The sequence below is a fragment of the Pteropus medius genome, unplaced genomic scaffold, assembly GCF_902729225.1.
Source record: "Pteropus medius unplaced genomic scaffold, Ma_sr-lr_union100, whole genome shotgun sequence".
Classification (NCBI taxonomy): Eukaryota; Metazoa; Chordata; class Mammalia; order Chiroptera; family Pteropodidae; genus Pteropus; species Pteropus medius.
The window spans coordinates 4,273,554-4,297,916 of record NW_024351735.1 but is presented as its reverse complement, the minus strand read 5'-3'; the positions used below and the strand labels follow the sequence as shown (position 1 = coordinate 4,297,916).

Sequence of the window (24,363 nt, the reverse complement as noted above, 5' to 3'; positions counted from 1 at the left end):
CTTTCTTGCCTTCTTTTTTTTTTAAGATTCCATATATAAATAGCATGCAGTGTTTGTCTTTCTCTGTCTGGCTTATTTCACTTAGCATAATGCCCTAAATGTCCATGTTATTGCAAATGGCAGGACCTTCTTCTTTCTCATGCCTATATAGAATTTTATATATACACACATGTATATATGATATACATTATATATTAATATATATGATATATATGTCACACCCATATCTTGGCTATTGTGAATAATACTACAGTGAAGATGGAAGTGCAACTATCTCTTTGATATCCTCTTTTCATTTCCTTTGGATATATACCCAGAAGTAGGATTGCTGGATCATATAGTAGTTTTTTAGTTAAAAATTTTTTTTAATTAAAAAAAAATTTGAAGAACCTTCATACTGTTTTTCATAATGGCAATACCAATTTACATTCCCACCAAGAGTACAAGAATTCCCCTTTGTCCACATCTTTACCAACACATGCTATCTCTTGTCTTTTTGATAATAGCCTTTCTAACAAGCATGAGGTAATATCTCATTGAGGTTTTGATTTGTGTTACCCTGATGATTAGCGATGTTAAGCATCTTTTCATATACCTATTGAGCATTTGAATATCTCCTTTGGAAAAATGTCTATTCAGATCCTCTGCCCTCCCATTTTTCTATTCAAGTTCTATTTAATTTTGCTCCATTATGGTACCTCATTTTATTCCTAATACTGTTATTTGATGTTTCTTTTTTAATAATATCACAATTTTATGACTTTCATTTTTCTTTTTCAGGGTATTCCAGGTATTTCAGAGAAGGAAAAAGCTGGTAAGTTGACATCTGGTTGTGTTTTTCATTCTATCTATTTTAGAATAAAATTTCATCTTCATATAGATATTTTATTAAATATCTAAAATGTATAAATTTCATCAATCTCTGGGAAAATATTATTGTCGAATTACAGAAAAATAAGTTGTGTTGCTCAAAATGTAAGAAAAAAATGGGGTTTTCTAATATAGCATTATATTGTGTTAGAATAAGATGTTTGTGCTTCTTATAGCCTCCTACAAGTTGTAACTGCAACCAAAACTTTTGTCTTGAAGAAAAGAAAGATGTTGTTCAGTGTACTGGAGAATGGTCTTTAAAAATCAGTTATTAACAATTACCAAGATTTACTTTTTAATTTTAAGTAGTTTATTTAGTAGTCATGAAAAAAGATGTACTTATTTAAAACTGATGCTATACCGTCAAAAATATCATTGTAAAGCTATATGAATAATGGTATTGAAAAAGTTATAATATTTTTCTATGCTCTGTGCTATGATTATAACTATTTAACAGTATTATGAAAAAATGGATAAGAACTAAAGAGAAACATGGAAATATGAAAATTTAGATTTAATTGGTGGAATTATGTGCTTTTTAAAAAATCTGTTGATCTTCCTCAGTATCACCTCATGTTTTCTGTGTAGTAACAATAGTTTTTTTAAAAAAACAGACTAAAGGTATGCTACCAGACTTGAAGCACACCACTTAATTCTTAGACATTTGTGATTATTAAGAACCATATTAAAAGTTTATAGTATCTAAAAGATATTATGACTTCCAGTGACTAAAGCATTAGAAATTGTCTGATATGATTTTTATACAGGAGATATTCTCCTTCTAGTTCAGTGATCTTATTTTTGCCACTAGACAGTTTTCACACAAAAGTTTTTATGATTTATATTCATCCATGGCTAAATTTTTCTCTCATGTTAGACTGTGCCTGATTTCTTTATTCTAATATGTTGAAAAGTAACCTTTCAAAATACAAAGAAAATATTAAACTGTCATCATGTGTCAGTTCAAGAGGAAAACTCCAATTAACGATACAGTGGTATTACATGGATTAGTAGCAAATATTAAACTAATTTAAAATACAGTTCCTGGGCTCTAATATCTTAAATAGATTGTGTTAGCTATCTAGTTAGGATAAGAAATAGATGGTTAAGTGACTATTTGCATCACAAAGGAAAAGGAATTTAGCCAAAGTCATGCTTTATCTTGAGTTGTGACATTCTCTGTAATTCCCAAGATTAACTGCAATTTAAGCAAAGTATATAACAGAGCTAAACTGTCCTCTTGTTCGAGAATATCAGCAAATTCTTTCATATCCCCCAGAGAAAATTAGGATGTGAATTCTCAGCTGATGGGGAAAGAGAAAAAGGGAACAAAATGCCATCGCTTGAGGGAATGGAGAAGCAAAGAGTTGTGTCTGCCCTCTGCCACTTAAATGACTTTAGTTTGATAGGGAGAAGCTTCTCAAATATTTTAAAGATATTTTATTATAACAAAGAATTAATTAAACATATAGTATAAACATAATGCAACCACCATTGTTTATTATAATCTCGAAAATTTTCCTCCTCAAGAACAACAACAAGAAAAACACACATAGAATTGTCATTCTTTATTTAATGATCTCTTTGGGTCATTTCTATACTGCTGGGCACAAATTGAAAGTATCGATAAATTTTATTTGCAGAGGTTCCGCAAGACGATTTTTGATACATAGAATCCACTTGATATATATGACCTACTTCAGCCCCAGGGCCCTGGATGCCCCATGTCAGATGGCTTAACCCAGGATGGACGATTTGAGCAGAACCTGGCTTCTATATACTAAAACATTAAAATGATTGGAATTTACTCCAGAATAAATTTTGATTTAGATTTCTTGAGAATGTGATTTGTTCAGGAGGAAATATAATTTCGTTCGATGATATAAATACAAGAAAGAAATGATATTTTTAAAAAGTCAGTGAATTTATATGTCACAATAAAGGCTTATATTTGAATATTTTATTAATAATGGTAACAGATTTGACAATTCAAAAGAGAATATAATTTATCCCAAAAGTTTTAAAGGACCATAACAGTCTAAGCAATCTGATTCTTGTATTTTTAACCTTTCTGATGCCCTATTTAAAATATTAAAAATATTTGAGTGGTTTATATACAAATGTAAATCTCTTTATTCTTATCTTTATGAATCTCTATTTTTAAGCTCTACTAGACAGAGGAATGGCAACGAAGGCAGAGGACCTACTCAATCTTCTGAGGGTTAATTGAGCTCTTAAATAGGATTAAGCTTCATACCAGCCCCTAAGTCCTGCCATTTTTTTCTGTCTTGCTAAATGAATGTAGCCTATTGTTCCTTATTAAGAAAGCCTATTTTTAATCTGTGTGACCTCTCATCCCAGCCAACTGGAACCAACCCCACCAGGCTTTGTGAAGCTCTAAACAAAATCATTTTGGGTACGTTCCATTAATAATTTTTGAATTGCACTTGCGTTGTCCCTGTGTGTCCTCTAAGTGGCCATCTTTTATTCTAATCCATGTTGCTATGTAAATGCAGCCTCGTGGAATCAGTTCTGCTGCTTTTCTTCCACCTTGTGATGACAAAAAAAAAACTCCGAGGTCAAACAGTTTTGAAACAGCTTCCTATTGGTTCCTTCATTCCACAAATACTTATTGAACAGCAACAATTACTAGGCATCGTATGAGGTTTCTATCCAAGAAGCAACTATAAATAAGGCATGGTCTTTGCTTCGCATGAACTCAAACTCTTGTTGAAAATATTCTACTAGGCTAGCATCCTTTTCCTCTTCTCAATGAGAATTGCTTGGCCCAGCTTATTCAGAAAGCATCTCAGAAAAAGAATCAAATAAAAAATACCATTTTCAGGAAACTCTGTAGCAGAATGTACATTCTCAGGATCTGAAATAGAGTATACTTAATTTGTTTTTAGAAAAATTAGAATTAATCACACAAGTATCAACATATCCAACACATAATATTTTTATATAACTTCTGTTATGCCACTAGAGTCTATGTGCACCTAAAGACTGGGCCCAATGTAATGTCATTGGCATATTCTCCAATGCATCTGCTTCCTATCTGTGTGGCCTTCAGCAAGTTACTTAACCTCCTCATTTTCCCATGTCTGCAGCCTAAATAAAAAGTTGTCATGCTGTTGTTGTAAGGCAACAATGCTTGGCACACAGAAGTCCTAAAAAATAGTAGCCGTATTTCATGATAATTAATTGTGCTTGTAACCACCATGTGTACAAGCCAAAGAGAAGCTAGCTGTGTTACTGCTGCCCATGTCAGCTCCAAAAGTTCTTAACCATTTCCTCGGGGCACCAATTACCAGCTAAGCAGCTGTCCATGTGGAAGAAAGAGACCATTTTCTCCATAAACTTCTCAGTGAGTTAGTTCAGATGGAGGTTATTACAGTATAGGCAGAGTTGGTCATATTTAACCTTTCATTAGAAATTATTGTCTCTATTAGACTGAAATTCTCTCTTGTGAATAGATAATCCGGTTTTTACCAAGATTAATCCCTGAGAAAAGTATACCCTGTGTCCTATTTTTTTATGACTCCCTGTGTCCCAAGTCTATAAATTAATTGGACTCCATCACCTCCTGCACACAATCCTGTCAACACTGCCTTCTCATCATCTCTTGTCCACTCTCCCTGCCACTGCTTTAATGCAGCCCTCCACTTCCTACTGGACTTTCGCAAGAGTGTCCAGACTTGTTTCCCTACCTTTACCTATCACTAGATCAGTCCACTCTCTACACTGTCACCAAAGTTATCTTGAAAAGCAGGAACTGATCAAATAAATTCCCGCTTCAACATTTTCTCTGTCTCCTTATTGTCTACAGGATAAAGTCAAACTTTTCTGTTTGACATACCTAGCCATTTGTAATCCGGATGCAGTATTATTTATTGTACTATGTCTGTTCGGGTCCCCAGATCTACCCTCTACCCTACTTCCTCTTGGCTCTGTACCCTGGAGGCTGACTGATGTCAGCAAAATCAATGGGCTGCCCTCCTTTTTGTCTTCACCATTCCACTATCATGAGGAGCCCCAGCAGGAGACCGAGAATAGGGGGCCAGTGGGGCTTCCTGAGGAGTCACTGCAGGCTTCTCTGAGATGGCCCTTTCCACACAAGTTTCCAGCTTCTGACAATCATTCTCTCCTCTCGCCCTGGTGGTTTCCCTACATCTTTTTTTTTTTTTTTAATTAGACTTGACATTCAACATTATTTTCTATTTTCCTACACCTTTGTAAATAGTTCTGTGAGTAAACTTCCCTTAATTTACCCAATGTGACATCTTTTTTCTGCTAGAAGTCTCCCTGATATACCTATCAATATTTTCTCCTTTCTATTTGTGTGTGTTTGTTAGTTTGTTTGTTATACTTCAGCCACCACATCCAGCCACAAAACATCTCCTAAATCTATATTTTTTTACTTTTGCCTAGATCATGCAACTGCCTTAAAAAAAAAAAGAAAGAAAGAAAGAAAGATAATAGATATAAAGATAAATGGAGAGAGAGACAGATGGCTTATTCAGAAGAAAGAAAAAGAGTGAGATAGACCACATTTTTATTCATCCTATATGAATTCAGTTTCATTGCATTTGATAACACGAGAGAGAAAAATGTCTACTTTTATGATTTAAAATATGTTCTCTATTGCATAGAAGCATGTAACAGAAAATTAGTACTACATTTTAGTCACTAAAATGGGACTCTGAGCGTATTTGAAAAGTAGTAGTATGGAGTAATATGAAATCTTTCATTCCAAAATTAAATTACAGAACATCTCGCAAATTTTGTTAAGCTACATGGAAAATAAACCATATCATTAGCCAAAAAATGACAGCTTTTCCCACTCTGTTTTCAAAATTCTACTTGTTTTACTAGATCCAACAATACTGCCTTTTTAATGAATCATTTCCCAGCAGGTTTAGTCATTGATTATTCTGTGCTCCTAGAAAACTTTATGTGTTTTTTATTTCATTCCTACTATTTTGCTTCACTGTGTGTCCTCTTTTCTGGGCTGCGAGCTTTTCTACATCAAAAATATTGTCTTTGAGTGCCCTAAATTAAAATAATTAGCACATTGTAGGTGTTCTATAAATATGTGGTAGTGAATAAATTGCAATTCCAAAGACGTTTTGCCTTCAATCTTAATGATTCAGAAGTAGTAGAGTTCTAAAACTTTAAACCGCCACTCCACCTCCCTTCATTACTCCTGTTACTTCCACAGCTGCCAAATATCTCAACCAGCTAATTAATTAATGGTGTTCTTCAGAGTTCTATCCCATACTAATGTATAAAGGGCACCATTGAGAAAGATGACTTTGGAATCTGATTTTGGTTGCATTTCTTGGTCATTTTTCTTAGAATGTTTGTTCTCCTGACTCAAGGTTATTTGGTTGGCCAGAAAATGTTAAAAATCCAGATAGTGGATGACTTTAGCCTGAAACACTTGTGAAAGATAGCTTTCAAAAGCATATAACACATTGGTAGTCTCTCCAAACTCTGTCTCGTGACTGGTAAGGCAGAACATAAAAATCATACATTTCTTTGTTACAAACGTGTGTGAGGGGAAAAAAACAGGGTTTTCATAATTCCATTCCAAGCGCCTTGTAAAAGTACTAAATAACAAAGCCCAGACGTGGTGCCTTTTGGTATTAATTTTCTTGGCTGCCTTTGATCACTGAGAAGGGAAATGCAGATTAAAAAAAAAAAACACCTGAAATGCAAAGATATTCCCCTTTTACCAGTCTGATCATCATTGCTTTTATTCAGAGAATTACCCATGCAATCTATTCCACTCTAAGTCATGTTCCATTATCTACAGATCCAAAGGGATTTGATGAAAAAAAGAAAAATAGGACTGCTTTATTTCAGAGTTCTCCACTGAAAGACTCTGCCCTATTTCATGTCTCCATTTTAGTATAGATCAGATCGGTTTTAGTGCTGTCTCACCCACTAGACTGTAAGCACCTGAAAGACAGAATTTTGTTTCATTCAACTCTGTACTCTTATTGCCTGGAATTATTGTAGTTGCTTGATGTTTAGTAAATGAATGAATAAATTTAAAAATCAGAAAATGCTTTACTCTATATGCATAATTCTCCCAAAGCTGAATGTAAAATTTTATTCTATTCTAAGCACTGTCTATAACTGCAAAGACCCCCAGCTATTTTATAGGGTATGACAGGATCTGAAAATTGTCTGTATCTGGCCAAGCTGGGCTTTGACCAGCATTCCAGATTCTTTATTTTCTTTCCCTCTCAGAAAATAAATTTCATTATTTTTATACTAATGGCTTATAAATACTCACTTGCTTCACTTTCTTAGTATATGGCTCTGCTTGCCTGCTTTTTTTATGAGGAAGGAATTTAGGATATGCCCGCACATAACCTCTCATTTTTTCTGAAACCTAATGTAAACTTATCCATGAAAAGTTGGCTGTGGTTGACTGGCCTGTTGAGAGGAAACATATTAGCTTTCAGGTATCAAGGAATTCATGAAGAATATAAGTAAGGTATTCTTAAATGGTAAAAGTCTTGAATTCATAGTATATTTTTCAATACAGATAATTTTCTAAATATGTTTTTTAATGTTCCATTGGTATTTCATTTATTACCAAGTACATAAACCAAGTCTACTATATCGCCAGAACCAATCAAACATATTTCCTTTTCTTCTCAATTATATTTCAATATATTACACAGGTACATGATAAATTCTGTTTTAACAAGTCTCAATAAAAATGTTATTTCCTACACTTGACGTCATCTTCCCAGGTCTCTAGAGTATAGCCAATGGTGGCTGTGTTTTTCTATGGCATTTAGTAATTCCTATGATTTATTTCTGTTCATGAAGCATCTTCCATATCAGGCTGTAAGCTCCTTGAGAGCATAAACCTCTCATTTCATCTTTGTCGCCCATATCCAGCATAGTATCTTGCACAGAGCAGATGCTCAAGAAACAGTTTTGAATCAATTCATTTATTCAACATACCAAACAAGTCATGCAAGCACTTAGTTTCTCTTTAGTCTTACAATGACCATAACTTTTCATGATATTTGACAAACTAGAAACTTCTTCCTCCAAAAAATTCTGTACACATATTGCTCACTTCTTTAGCCCTTGAAAGAATGGCTATCAACAGTATGAAGAGGTGGCTAAGAACTACCAGTACAGGCTAATGAGGCAGTTTTGCATTTCAGTATTTTAATTAACACTGACCTTTTATCAGTAGAAAAATACATTGGTTATTTTCAGTCTTTCCTGAAGAAAGACAATTTATGAAAAGCTCCTTTCTATCAATTGCATTTACAATGCAATACAAGAACTTTCATTTAGTTTGAAATCATATCTGATCATTTCCTAGATGCCTTCAAATATTTATCTTTATAAAGTTCTCAGTGCACAGTCTGCAATTCAGTCATTTTTATTAATAATGAATATATATATATACACATATATGTACCGACAAGATAATTGTACGTTGATTTTAATTTCTTTGAAAAGGTGTATTTATTTTGGAAAGGTACATATAACAAGGTATTACTTTGACCCGTCTGAGTATAGGATGACCTACTCAGACCATCCATTGGTTTGAAGCACTTTTATTTGTTTTTTTATAGGCAAAAGTATATCTCTCACAGATTGATCCATAAACATTTGTTGCAGAATTAAGATATAACTTTGAGATATGTTTTTTAGCTAAGTAGGAAGTCCAAAATAGTTATTAACAACCCTAACAAATTAAGCAATGCCCAAGAAAATGCTGGTGGCCATCCTGTGTGCAGGCTGTGCAGAAAACCAGTCTGGCTATTTCAGAAGAGTGGATTATGGATTTAAGAAGCTATTGTGTCCTGACTACTGTATTCAGGTAGGAAAGATCTTGAATGAGCTCTTGGAAGAGTTGTGGCACCAGAAAAGACTGGCAAAACTGTTTTGTAAGAGAGAAATGAACTACTCAGTTAAAAAAAAAAAAAATTGCATAGCAGTCTACAACTGATGTTTTTAAGAAAAATGGTCACTAAAACCTTCGCTTGTCCACCACAATGGGGTTTTGTTTTTTTGTTTCTAAAATTTCCTAGACATTGAGCTTTCCCAGAAATCATACTTCAGTGACTCCCAACTGCTAATGTTATAAACTTCTTAATATAAATGTTAAATCAATTCTTTCTTATGGATTTAAGAAAATAGACAAATAAAGAATGAACATACGGTCTTCACTTCTTTAATTAACCTATCTTTTTAAGTCTGTGGTTTTCTTCAATATATTTCTCCAAATGTTTTCCTGCTGTGCAATGATTTCTTGAAAAGCAGACATTCTCCCTGCACCCATGTAATGCCAGCCTCTTAGAAGATTTTTGACTTAATGTTTGCCTGATTAATGTTTGAATAAATAATAACAAGCATTTTGTCTGTGCCTGCACTTTTCTAAGCACTTTATAAATAATCACTCATTTAGTCCTCAAGCAACCCTATAAGGCTTTTTTCTTCATTATAGAGAAGAAGAACCTGAGATTCAGAGAGGTTTCCTAAACTTTCCAAGGTCACAGTGTGGCCAAAGCAGGATTCAAAACAAGCAATGAAGGCTAGAATGCGTGCTCTTAACCAATTATGCTGTATGTGATGGTTACATGCCAAGACTCCTAAAGCTGACAAAGAAATTTTTCCATAATCTGACCTTACCCTTCCTTTCCAGCCTTATCTCCCAACTTCCTCTAACATGCGTCTTCCGCTATAGCCATAGTAGCAACCTCACTTTTTTCCTGAATTTGCTCCTGCATAACTTGATCTTTGATCCTCCAGTTTCCTTTCCAGAAATTAACCACCTGCCTCAACCCTCAAGATCTCATTTGCATCTCACCTTCACTGTGAAGTATTCTATGATAACTCCTGCTTATATTAATTTCACACTTTTTGAAATGACACATCTATAGCATATATAGTCTGTCCAGGTCATTTTTATTTTTGATCATATGTGGATTGTCATTATCCACTGAATGTTTTATTTGTCTCAGCCTCCCAATAGTCTTGTAAGCATCTTTTTAAAAGTCACTTAGCACAGTGTTGTGCATCTAAAAAGGATTTACTTAATTAATAGACTTTATTTTTACAGAAATTTTATATTCACAGAAAAACTAAGTGGAAAATACAGTTCAAACTATATGACATTTGTTTAAAGGCAAAACTATGGCTATAGTAAGAGGATCAGGTGTTGCCAGGAGTTGGGGAAAAGGACTCATGAATCAAAGGGGCACGGATGATTTTTAGGGCAAGGAAGTTAATCTATATGATACTAAAATGCAATAGCATGTAGGCTTTTCAGAATTTTTTTTTCACTTACCAATATGCATTTAAATTTCCTCCATGTCTTTTTATGACTCAAGAGCTCTTTTTTTTTCTTTAGCATTGGATAATATTCAATTGTATGGAATTACCACAGTTAAAGAAAACTTTTTAATACATTTTTAATGTAAAATTTTTTTAAAAAATTGATCATAGTGTATACTACATACTCCACTATGTTAACTTTTATCCTCTCTTCTTTAGCCATTGATTTTGATTACTTCATTTCTCTCCTTTGGAATTTCTTCAAGTTTTCAAAAGAAAATACTACTACTAAATATATTATCAATAGCCGTTGTTTACTGTGTACGCACCATGTAGTCTCTGAGAAGAGAACTAGATGCTTCCTCTACATTAATACTCACTGAGCTACTCAGTACATGGCTCCCTTGCTCCAAAGCTGATGTTTCTTCTACCTCTCCATGCCTGACATTACCCTTTCTCCTACCTCCAAGTGTTCTAATAAAAGTATGACTAAAAGTAGTAAACTGTATAATTTATATGTCTATATATTTCTGTCCTTATGTCTTTGCTCTTGAAGTTTACTGTCCCCAAAAGACTCTTCTGTTGTCTTTTTTCTCTAAATCACACCCTTTCTTCAAGGATTAGCTTAAGTGCCACTTTTTGCACAAAGCCTCCTCCAATTGCTCTGCTCTGCGATGAACTCCCCTTTTGAACCAGACAGGTTTCATTGTTCATTTAATCTTCAGCCCCTGAAAAGAGAAGCCTATGTGCCTTGTGACCCCGTATCCTAACCTATGGCTGGAGCCAATTGGACCAACTTGACTCAAGGCTAGAGAATACATTAGTTGACCAGTAGCACCGCCCCCCTCCCCACCCCTCACTTAAATTACAAGCCAGAGAGACTCAGTAAACCTGAACCAGGTATACCAGCTGAAAGTTCACATAAACTGTGAGGTGAAGTAGCAGAAGGAAGCATTCTGCAAAGAGAAGGATAATGGAGCAGTTAGGCCAAGAAAGAGAAATTAGAGACAATGCCAACTAGAGAAAGAGATAGAGGACATAACTGTTCCTGTCCCAGATGTCAGTTGATGACTCCCTAGGTGTCAGCTTCAGCTCTCAGGAGGCTTCTATCTCCTATCTGCAAAATATCTCTGTATCTTCACACCTTTTTGTTGGAACTAATATGAGTGAGTTCCTTACATTCGTATGATGAGACATCTCCAAATTCCTACTGAATTTACAATTAGTATCAAAAATAGTCTGTTACTTAATTTTACCTGATGTCTTACATCATTCTCTGTTTCTGTCCTGTCTACCAAAATATGTTATAAGCTTACATTCTAGGTGGGAGAACCATATTTTGTTCACTAGTTAACTTGTTCTATTCCATAAGACCTAGCAAGAACTAAGAATATAGTGAATGTTTAATAAAATTATAATTTTCCACAGTTATACTGCTTTTTTGGTGGCAGAACTATATCACTACTTCATACTTACTTTGCAGCCCAGAGAACACTGTCCCACCTCTTCCAGCTGCACTCATCCACATCAGCACCATCATCTCTTGTATTTATGGGATCCGTGGATTTTCTTTTTCCTTTTGACCAAATACATTATCTCCTTTTAAAAATCACTTACCTTTTTCCCAAATATACCATTTGATTTTTAACTTGCATTATAATTTGTTTGAGTCAAGTGTGATGCCCTCAACTATTTGATATTTTCAGTAGCCTGTATTCACATTCCCTCAATCTACTAAATACCATTAGTAAAATGTTAAATAATAATAGCTAACATTATAAAACCAAAATGGGGAAGAATATAAACAAATAATCAAAGGATGAGATAATAGATGCATTTTTTAAAAAATAAAGTATCTTTAAGTGAAAAAAAATCAGAATTCTACTAGACTTACTGTACTCTATGACTTAGTAGTTTGTTTGGTTTTTTAATTAAAAAAAAAAAACCGCATGCATCTGGATATGGGGGCATTTTCATGATTTTTTCCCCCTAAGATCTCTAATGGCTGCATTCCAGCTGCAATGATAAAGACAGCAGCTTTCATCTATGCAAAACAAAGATCTGTCTGGTGACCAAAGGGGGACATAGGCTTTTCTTATTTTATGACTAGTAGAGCAGGAAGCTGGCTTATTTATTATATCACAAAAACTTTCATTATGTTGCAATATTTTTTGAGCACCAAATTTTGGGGCCTTTAAAAAGAAAAAAACAAGTCATCCAGGTCTAACTCTAACTTGTGACCCTGAATCTGAGATGGCACTTGTCGTTCCACAGCTAATCAGGAGTCATTTCCCAGATGGTCCATGACAGCAGAATATAAACAGGGCAGTAACCCCCTCATCCTCACATGCAGGGAGCATCCCGGTCTTTCTGTGATGTGGACAAGAGTATTGTGACAAAGAGTTGTGAGAAATGTTTTTCCAAATGGAGATATTCCAGCACACATACAAATATCTTTAGGCATTCCAGAAGCACTCCCTCCTAGAATGTAAGCCAGCTTTTAAAAAATAACTGCAAATCACAGATATCAAGACGTTTTTCTAAAGAAAAATATAAACTTTCAGCAAAGTAGGTTTAGTTAGATTACAGATATAAGGAAGTCGTAGTTGCATTTTATTTTTTCCTGGTAGAACCTAAGTGAGCCAAGCTAACAGCACTGATCCATAGAAAGAATTTCACATCTGGAAAATCTTTGCTCCATCTGTGGTAGGTTTTCGGCCTCTTGCTCATTCCCTACCATTTCCCATGACTTCAGCTTACCTCCCTTTTATTTTCCTTAGTGAAATTATTTAACCCTTAGGGAATTCGGCTTTTTGTTTTGTTTTGTTTTGTTTTTAAGAGGAAAGAGAGTAGGGGAATACCTTCCAATGTTTTGAAAGTCTCTAGAATTTAGCTTTATTTATATTTTTTTGAGTGTCTACATAAGCGATATAGATAGTACAAATATAAATATATGATTAATTCTATAAAATTATATTTTTGAAATATCTTACGTAGACAAAGTGCTTTGTTTTTTATTTTAATGGATTTAACATTGGTCTTAATCTTCCAATTTAAAAGTTTACCTTGTCTCAAATAATAGAAGTTAATATCAGAGAGCAATAGAAATAAAGTTACATATTTGTATCAGAGTACTCATTGATATTGTTTTTAATATAATTAAGAAATAATATTTACTACTGAATCTTTATCTCACTGAATTCTCTACCAAGCCTTAAATAAGTTACATGGCATTGATGTTTGGACTTTCTTTTCTTGTCTGTCCTTATACTTGCTTTTGGGAATCTCACCCAACTAAAGATATGTCTACACAATCTCCAGCCCAACCCACTCAGGCAAGCTACCCACCTCATTTCCAACTGCCCTGAGACACCCCACAGGAATGCCCACACTGCCCACATCCCGAACTCTCTACCTTAGCATATTTCCTAATACGGTTACCTTTTTCTAAAATTTCCTTTTATACTGTCTTCAAATTTCCATATTTATCCCTCTTTGAAGCCTTCCATGATCTCCACAACACTGAAATCAGCACTTTTTCTCAGAACTCTCAATACTATATGTGAAGTTCTCATGAGGTTTTTAATCCCTTCATGCCCTTTATTATGATCATCAAGGCTTACTTCCCCTATTGTATAATAAAACCCATGTCTAGTTTTCCTTTGAATGTCTTGCACATAAAAGACACTCAATAATTTTCTTTATTGAAAGAAAAATGGCCATTTTAATTGAAAATAGAGTAACACCATTTTAATACAATGTTTGTTAAAACATGCCTCATACTTTTCTAGAATATTTGTTTAAAAATTCAGATTCCTGGATGCTTCCGGGCCTCCTAAATCAGAATCTTTAGGCCAAAATATCTTAAATATAATATATTCTCTAGGGAGTTCTTATCCATACTCAAGTTTGAGGATGACTGGATAATGTCAAAGTTTGCCATTTAATTTCATGAATATAATTTCAATACATACTTAACTTCAAAGTTTATACTGCGTAACAAAATCCTAAGGCTTAAGTAAAATTATCATGACACTGGATGGCTAGCGAAAGGTTATATTTTATTATAAATGTAACCAGAAATATTTCTGAATATCTATTTTTGTCAAATAGTATGCTGGGCTTATAAAACTGCTTAAGTTGCTGCCCTTGGATAGTTTATAGTCAAGGTGAGAGAAAAGATACAAACATATGAAATGTTTATTGAACAAACAAAGTAATGAAGTATGGCCTACTATGTCATATAGTTTCATGTATTTGCCATTAGCCAACCCCCTCGTTATTCAGTCAACTAAAGACAACAGCATGTTAAAGAAGTGAAAATAATTCCATAAGGAGGGCAAGAAAAAGAGAGTAGAGACGAGGCCATGAGAAGATGAATGTCCCACCACTCACATTTAATAAGTAGATGTTAATTTGGACCAGGTTCTTGTTTTATATATAAATTTTTCTTCAGTCCAACACTTCCTCCCCTCATCTCCCAGGGCTAAACTTAATCCTGGAATAGCCCAGCAAGTATTAGCAAGCATTTGGGGACACAGGAGTAAACCACAATCCAGTGATGACTCAGGGCAGTTGAATAGCAGAGGGTGGAAAGCTTTAGGAAAAAGGAAGAGATCTCAGGAGTGAAATTGTTCAGAGAGGGACATGGGAAAATGCTACAAACATCACCTAATCTGCAATTTTGTAATCCTAGAAACAATCCAAGTGACAGTGAAAAATCACTCCCATATTCTGCTGGAAATGGACATAAACGTTATAATTCTTTAGTAAGGATACCATCTTTAGCTCCCCCTCAGTGAGATGTATTATCCCTTCTCCAGGTTAATTCAAGTCCCACCAAATGTCAGCCCATCCAATTTTCTTCTCTACCCTCTCTCCAACTTTCTTTTCCCTCCACTGAAAAGTTGAAGGCCAGAGATAAAGGGGAAAAAGACTGAGAACAAGTGATGTTGATATGCGCTGCTTTTTCTGCCTCTCCTGTTTAGTCGTCTCAGGATTTCCTTGTTCTAGACCTTGAGAACACATCCCTTAAGAATATTTCCAGCCTGCTGGGCAAGATTAGTGGTAATAGCTTAGTTGTAAGATACAGGTAACTCTAGACATTTAGCTGAGAGAGGTCACTTGAGCTGAGTGGTCCAGAGAGGATCTGGGGAAAAAGAAAGGCATGAAAAACTGGAAAGGAAGCTCTGAGACATTTCTAGGCAAGAAAAATGATGTTGGCAAAGTTAAGACAGTGGGAATGCGCAAGGCACAGTTATGCAATTGTGCAGCCAGCCCAGCCATCTGGACCACAGAGCTTGTGTTTGGAAGGCAAGAAGATGGGGAAAATGGAATGGGTTCAGACTCCAGCAGGCCTGAAGAGTGATTATAATTTTACTAAGAATAGCAAACCTTATTAAATTAATCAGTGATATTATCCCAGCTACAGAAAAAGGCAGAAATAGGTTTTTTTTTTTTAATATGTACTACAATACCAGAAACCCATTAGATAATGTAATCACAATTGATAAAGGACTTTTAACATGTATACATCATAGGGGATTTAGTGAAAGGTTTTTTTAATTTTGAGTTATGTTTTTGCTTTTGGTGAGAGTTTTAAAAACTGAGTTCTGCTTTATTATAATTCAACCGTTGGTTGTGACAATAAATAACAAGTGACACCATTAAGATAGAGATAATAAATGAATTTAGACAACCAAAGAAAATCGCTGCTGCTAAATATCTTTAATTTTCTGATTTTAGAGAAAATCATCCTCCTAAGAAATGCTAAACATTGCCTAAAAGCTAACTCGATAAAAAGGTTGCTTTAGAATAACCATATTTTACATTTAAATGACAAAATTGACAGTCTGTTTCCTGCTACCATCCATCTTTTGTGAATTTTTTTAATATTTCAGTTTTCTATGTTCTTGCATCATTGATGATCTATAGTCTTCATGCCAGATATGAACTATTCATTGTGCTTAAAATTCCAAAAGCAAAAATACTTCCATTTCTCTTAAAGGTTTTTTTTTCCTTTCAATTTCCAACTTGAGATGTTAACAATACATGCTGTGTTGATCTTCCACATAAATAATAAATAGCAAGAAATGTGAAAATCAACAGTTGTTTAATTCAGAGGCTGATTAAATACTTCACAAGTGTTCTACCTTTCTCTCCATCTAAACACAAGGAAACTAAAGTAGCACCCATCGAAATACTCTATTCATTACTGTCTCTAGATATTTCATATATCTGTTTAGAACAGGGTTTCCTAAACTATTTATGGTGGCCAATTTTTTTTCTACAATCTCTCCTGGACACATACCATTTTAAAATATAATGAAAACAGAGTACTTGAAAAGTCAAATTGGCAGGGAGCTGGGGGAAGGAAGAAGCCAAAGTGTTTTGTCATTAGATTCAACAGACATAAAATTCCTCCCATCAAACCATTTACTATAAGTTTCTAAATGCATCCTCTTTATTTCTGTGCTTAGCTCTGACCATCTGTCCAGACTCTGGCCAGCCATTGGCCACATGTCGAATAGTCTGAGAGACTAAGAAGCCCAAGCAAATAAAATATTATCCTACTCCATCGAGTGTGAGGGAAAACTAAGATCTGAGCCCCGCTAAGTCTCCAATTCGAGATTAAGAAAGCAGGGCAGGCACCGGCTTCCTTTAATCACCAGCATGTTTCCTACATCTATTAATAAGCTATTAATGAGAGGATTCCCACCCGCCCACCTCCCCACCCCCCCACACACACGCACAAAATGGAAGTTGTCCAAAAGATGCACTTGCTAATAATCTCCTGCGCCCTTCACCACCTGCTTTGTTTTCTCAGGCAGAAACAGGCTAGACCTTCACTTTCAGGTCAACTTTGCAGACTATCATTTCCTGTACAGCTAAATTTATGCAAACAAATCTTGATGTTCTGCCTCCCATAATTTATTTTTCCTTTTCTCAGGACTTTTATTTTTTACATTCTCCTGATTTGTCTTTCTTTAGCTTTTTATATACCAGTCAGAAGAGTGTTTCATGTTTTTCCTATTTTTTTCCTTATTTAAAATATCTGGGAAGAGATTTTTAGCTTACTTTTTATCAAGAAGAGAGTGTAAAAATTGTATGTTTTTTTGCTGCTAATGTCAGCAAAATGCCTGTTCGCATAAATAAACATTTTTTTAAGGTTCCATTAGGTACCCTGAAAAAGAAATCCTCACAAATAACATACCCTAATGTAATAATACAATCCAAAAATAACCTATTAGTATTGAGTTAAATGTTTTCTTTTGGTTAATAACATGCTAATACTAATAATTTTACATGAATTGATACTAATAATTATTCTATATAGAATGAATCTTTCATGATGCTAGTCAAATAAATTTTATTATTGATAATACCCGAAGTACCTTATAAAATTCTTTCATATAATTTGATCCAATAACACAGTACCAGATGTCATTTTAATATCTATATACTCTAAATCAGAGATTATTCTCTAAGCAGCAATTTCCTCTCCACTTCTTTGCAAAGGCGTACGTCTGATTTTCAGAGATTCAGAGTTCTGATGATTTGCTTTTGTAAGAGAATTTTCAGTAATATTAAAATTTGAACACTGAGCTTCTGTTTCCCAATTCTGTCACTTTCATATATTCTGTAAAATGTTTATTCATAAAATCCATTGATTATATTCTGTAAAATGTTTATTCATAAAATCCATTGTTAATGTATGTGTAAATTGTAAGGTAAGGGTTGAGGATTATTTTTTTATATGGTGATCCAGCACCATTTATTGAAAAATATTATCCTACCCCATTGAGTTATCTTGGCATCTTTATCAAAAATCAACTGAGCGGGTAGCATGGACCCATTTCTGAAATCTTTATTGTGTTCCATTGATCTCTATGTCTAGCCTTAAATAAGTATCAATATCTTAATTACTGTATTTTTATAGTTAAGTCTTGAAATTAGGTAGTGTAAATCGCCAATATCGCTTTTCTTTTCAAAATATTCTTGGTTAATTTAGGTTCCTTGTGTATCCATATAAATTTTAAAATCAGCTTGTCAGTTTTCAAAAAAAAATAACCTGCTGGAATTTCAATTGGTTTTATGTTGAATCTATAGATTAGAATGGAAAGAAGTGACATCATGACAATATAGGTCTTCAGCTCCACAAGCAGGGTATACCTCTATTTGCTTAGGTTTTTAATTTCTCTTGGCAATTTTTTATGGCATTCATTGTACAAGTTTTGTACATATAATGTTAAGTCTATCTCTAAATATTTCATAGTTTTCGATCATGTTGTAAATGGTACTTTCTTATTTTAGTTACTAATTGTTCATTGCAGTATATAGAAATACAATTGACTTTTGTATATTGACCTTGATTCTATGACCTTGTTAAACACTCTTTTTATTTCTAGTTAATCTGACTAGAGATTAACCAATTTTATTGATCTTTTCAAAGAACCAGGTTTTGATCTTCTCTCTAGTTTGTCTGTTTTCAAGTTTATGAATTCTGCTCTTATCTTTATTATTTACTTTTTTCTACTGACAGACCTAGAATAGCCCTTATTCTAGGACTAATTTTGCCCCACTACCAAGGCATGACTCTTCTGGAAATTCCACCCAATGTCTTGAATTACATGAGGTCTCTTCACACTGGCTGATGGGAACAGAAACTGATCCCAGAACTGTGTGAGTTCCGAGAAGTTATCTGCCTACTGATTTGCAATACTTCTTGCCCAAGCTTGGGAGAGTTACTTCTCACACCTGTGCAAATCAGCATTCAACCAAAGGCTTGGGGAGACGCCTGCAGATATGCAGAGCTCAAGACTGCCAGGTTATGTTTGGTATTCCTCCCTCTACTCTGTGGCCCTGAAACTACCCCCCAGGCAGTAAGTTAGGGCAACGGTAGACCTCATCTGTTGTTGTTGTTGTCGTTGTTTAAATTTTTGCAGAGATCACAGTCCTGTATTGTCTATTGTGCAATTTCTAAAAAAACGTTCTTTTGTATTTGTGTGTCTGTGTGCGTGTGTGCGCATGTGAGCGCATGTATCAGCAGGATCCTTTCACTGACAAAAGCTAAATTAACCTGTAAAGTAGCTTTTTACAAAAACATTCAAGCCTATAGGCACTCATAATCTTTTGGGTCTTGTCACAATATATGACTGCTATTAGTAATATGGTTAAAAGAATATAATCAATAGGTTATATTAACATAGAAAATATTTGGGTTCTTGTTTGGTCTGACTTTTAAATTATTCCTGAATGTATATGCTTCAGTATACCATTCAGCCATTATCTAAAATTGCTTTTGATTTTATTATTAGCATAGAATGTTATTTGAAGTTATTGATAATTGTTCTACTCCAAAGAATAATCACATTTGGCATTATTTATGGAGATTTGTGGCACTGAGTTTACATGAAGTTAAAATCAAATATTTGAATTTTTTGTTTGTTTCTCAGAAGGAAGTTTTATAATTAGCAAGAGGTTGATTTTGGGGGTCCTAATCTCAATATAAAGATATATAAAGTAGATAGTATGAATTAAAATAAACATAATTTAAAAGCAATTCAAGTAGTCATAATATACTTTAAATCTGAGCAGAGAAATTACAATACTGTAATTCTACATCATAATGCTGTACTCCTTTAATTAGCAATATGCTGGAATTTTACACTGTAAAGAATAAAGGATAAGAGAATAAAAGGATAAAAGGAAAACTAAAAGAATAAAAGGAAATGAAGAATAAGAGAAAGGAAATTATTTCCTCCTAAGGTTTTAACTGTATCAAAAAGTTATTTTACCATTAGAGATCCTGTTCTTTGTTAAGGCAATATAAACTGTAGATATATTATTTCTTTATCATTGGTATTAGAGATGTATCTTTGTTGATTTTTCTATAGAAATTAAAAATATTTTAACCTTCTAAAATCAAGACATAGAAAAAATTCTTAATTCATTATATAGAAAAAAATTTCTGGGGGCATCACTACTTTCTCTTTCCATTCTCTAGTATCTGTCTCAAAAATTTCAGTATAGAAAACTAGAGTCAACTACAGAAAATGGAAAAGAAATAATCGAGAGGAGTAAACATAAACAAATGAACAACTTTAAAAAATATGTTCAAAGCAACTTGAAAATAGCTTGAAGAAAGTATAAAAATGGCCAATTATATTTACTAATAGTTAAGATTTCATTGAGGTATTTTTTAGAAGCAGAATAAGACCATCTACCCCATAGAGTCATTTACTCTTTTTGTTCCACTCCAATAGGCGAGGTGAGGCCCCACCTTGTGTAATTCTAATACCCGTCACTCCCATCTACCACTCTGGACCAGAATCAGCAATCTAGTTCATCCTCTCTACAGTAATTGTGAAAATGCTGTTCCAAGATTACGAAGCTGTCAAGGGGCAGGTCTGAAACCGTCTCTGCCTGGGCTGCTATAACAGAATACCATAAATTGGGTGGATTATAAACAACAGAAACTTATTTCTCACATTCTGGAGACCGGGAAGTCCCAGGTCAAGGCACTGGCAGCAGATTCAGTGTCTGGTGAGGTCCCATTTCCTGGTGCATAGATGTCTGTCTTCTTCCTGGCAAGAAGAAAGGGCAAGGGAGCTCTCTGGAGCCTTTTTTATAAGAGTATTAATTCCATTTAAAAGAGCTCTATCTTCATGACCTAATCACTTCCCAAAGGTCTCAGCTGCTAGTATTATCACACTGGGGATTAGTTTTCAACATAGGAATTTGGGGTAGAGGGGACACATTCAATCTGTAGCAGTTACCTTTCTCAGAAGTGACTTTTCTCAGCCCAGGTAGAAACTTTGTTTCAGAAAGCATAGACAGTAATGAGATTCAGCAGTCAAAAAGGAAGTTCTTCTCTCTTTCCTAATATTTACTTCTTATTCTATTATACCCTTTTCCTCTAAGGCGGTTATTCAACAGTATTCCTCCATGTTGATTTTACTCCGAAAGACAATGTGATTCAGTAGTTGTATAGAAAGATTCTGAACTTCTTTGATCACCAACTCCTGTCAGTAAAAATACCTGGGCATAGAAACCCAATATATACATTTATTTATTTACAACATACCCATAGATTATTGTACTTGTAAGCTTTGTACATTAGACAAGTATATAAAGAATGTGTATAATATTTAAAGAACTATACACATTGATATAGATTCTAAGGTTTTTCTTCCTGCTTTCTAAGGGTAATCTTGTCTGCTCCCAGGTCAGAGATCAGAGATTTGAAGAAAATCATCATTGTGGTCTATTAGTCTATTAAGCATTAATAAATACCTAACAGATAGTATAAACAACCTTGACCTAAGCCCTTTGAAAAAATTTAACAGAGTTTATCACAAAGGAGATTCTCAACCAAATTCAATGTGATTCGTAGTATTCCAAATGTAGAAGCAGATTAAGAAGTAAAAGCACTACTTATACCAGAGCAAATGTGCTAAAGAGGGTCATATTTAAAGAACTTTCCAAAATGAAAACAGAGATCAGCAGCATATAACCTACAAGGCTAGGTGTTATTAATCAGAGTAAACAAAAGTCATTTACACATTCCTCAGAGTTACAGAGGCTTTGTATTATCAATTCTCCTTTTCATAGGCTTTTGGACACCTACATAAATGAAGAAGTCTATTTTGGTGGACTTACCACCCTTTAGGCAGACTTATTATGCCAGGGTAGGTACTGTCATTCACTAAGCCTGATGTCCTGTTGCAGGAGCTGAGTTGCTCATAGGGCTTAGCTCGATGAGGTTTTAATATTTTCTTCTCGGTGCCAAAGACCCAAATCCAAGCATGGCTTTGACTTAATAAATTTTTTTATCTCCCATCATTATTCATATTATTTTAAAAAAAAACAAACAAACTACCAGTACTTTGGGTAGTCCTAAATGTTCTAATTGCTCCAAAGAAAGCTTAAATGAGTTGCATCAGCAAATGAGAGTGGCCCTAAGACCTAAATGGTTTTATGTATGCCACACAGATTTGGAAAATAAGGTGTCCCTAACATTAAATCAAAGCAAATGAGACCTAGAAACACTGTAAAATTAAAATTTTTGTCTGCAGTAAGAAGACAAAATGTGTTACATAAAACTAGATAAAATCTATAATACATTGCCAACTGTTTTTCTTAGATGGAAAATATTAAGGACAGACTTGAGCCAGAATCTCTAGCTTACTATACAATAAGAATCTCTGCTCTCCAGGGATCTAAAAAAGTTTGTAAAGCTTTCCCAGGTCAAATAGCAGCCCCGCCAATGGCTGAAACTAGCTCTTTATGAAAAAAATAAGTAAGTGAGAAGCTGTCAAAGCGTTATGTTGCTATTCTCATTTGTCTTATAATTCCCAGTGTCATCCTAAAAACCAACAGACTTCTCATATTCCCACTATCCCCATTTGCCAAGCTGAGACAACACTAATTATCACATACTCTCTTCACCTCTCACAGTTTTAAAAGACTTGGATTATTTGAAATTTGTGGAAAGACAACTTAAGGAATTATCCTATAAACAGCGGATTCTAAAAAGCACATTTTCTGGAACATTTATAATGGCCAATAAATACAGAAAACAAGCAAAAAATAAGAATAATTTAAAATTGGCTGTGTATTAGAATGGTTTTTTACCATCTCCTTGATATGAGGCCGAGATTCATCCATAAGGAGTTGAAATATCTTCACAATGAAATTTGGACTTAATGAGTTTTCGGACATGAGAGGCCAAGTTGCTAGCCCTTTGTTGAACTATGGTAAATCAATAATTAAAGCCCGCCTTGCTCACTGACATTTAGCTGTGCTCCCCCTCTCTAAGAGCTTACAGATAAAAGTTACATTTATGTTGGTACATTTTCTTCAAAAAAAAAATAAAACCTGAAAACCTCTTTGATGGATTAGGTCTGTGGATAATTCTATCAATGTAACCTATTTTAGAATAAGTAGATTTTTCAATACCTGCTGAGATGAGCTACAAAAAACTAACAACATTGTCATGGAAAGGGAGTGTTGCAGAGTAGAAGGAGGGTAATTTTGGACCACTTTAGAGTACAGACCTGGGTGCCCTATCATTAAAGCGTATGTGTTGACTAAGCCTTGGTTCTCTTGGCTCATTTTCCTTCTATTTTCATAGCTGGGATCACCCAAAATCCATCTGAGATTCAAGCTTCTACATCTTGGGTCCAATGGTGACTTAACTTGGTTAAGGAATACTGGCCCATAGCTTAGTATCAACTGAACTTAGATAACACTAATAGGTCATTATCATCACTATCATCACTATTGGAAGGCTTAATGAGATTTGGATGCAGACAGCTCTGGGTGTGAATCCTGAATCTGCCTTTTACTATCTGAACTTTCTAAAGTTTCTTCTCTCTATGCTTCAGCTTATTAATCTCTAACAAAGAGATATAACATCTATATTGGTATATCTATATACACTGTATATCTATATACAATGCTAGTAGAGTTTGTGGTACATCGTAGGTACTCAATAAATGTTAGTCTCTCTTTGTTGCTCCTCTTTCTTTTCTATGTTTAGATATAGAAAAGCTTCATGCAGTTCTTCATTTTTCAAGACTCATACAATCAGCTGTTGATATTCATGCTAGGAATGATTATCTGTCCCTAACATTGTCATAGGTATAGAGTGGAAATTTAGGTGAGGTCAGCAACTAGGAAGAGTTAGGAATCTGGGCTGTTTTCCTCCTTTGTGTTCCTGTTAACGCTTTGCTCATGCTTCTATTACAGAACTTATCATGCTATTTTGAAATCTTTTGTGGTCAATGTGATTTCTCCTCCTCGAAGACAGAGTTGATCTCTTATTCATTCTCAACTTCTCCATGCCTTGCACAGTGTGTGGTTCACTATGTGTACTTCATGCAGTTCCTCAACAAAAGGGGTCCACCCAACCAGGAAATGAGTCAACCTGCTTCCAGGTGCTCCAATCTCTTTAAAGGAGAAACGCACACACACACATACACACACACACAGAGAGAGAGAGAGAGAGAGAGAGAGAGAGAATTTTGTGTTACAGTGGAACCAGGTATTAGGTGATCACACTTTTGAGTTTTTAATGGAGAATTTTCCCTTGGAATTGACTCTACATATCTCAACAGTTAGTACTTGTTGCCTCCTGATCTATGCCCAGCCCAATAATAAGGCAAAGAA

General features: G+C 34.5%; 1 protein-coding gene across 5 annotated transcripts in view; it reads left to right on the top strand.

Moving 5' to 3' along the window:
* Positions 1-24,363, top strand: part of DLC1 (DLC1 Rho GTPase activating protein) — a 352,000-nt gene that overhangs the window by 173,234 nt on the left and 154,403 nt on the right. For 4 of the 5 annotated variants that reach the window (XR_005649379.1, XM_039846495.1, XM_039846497.1 and 1 more), the window contains one exon: positions 781-814. Coding sequence is in view for 4 of the 5 variants with exons in the window: in XM_039846495.1 (XP_039702429.1) it covers positions 781-814 (34 nt within the window). In the remaining variant the exon portion in view is untranslated. Of the gene's footprint in view, positions 1-780; positions 815-1,046; positions 3,317-24,363 lie in introns of those variants that run through there. The other variant, XM_039846504.1, reaches the window with a different exon arrangement.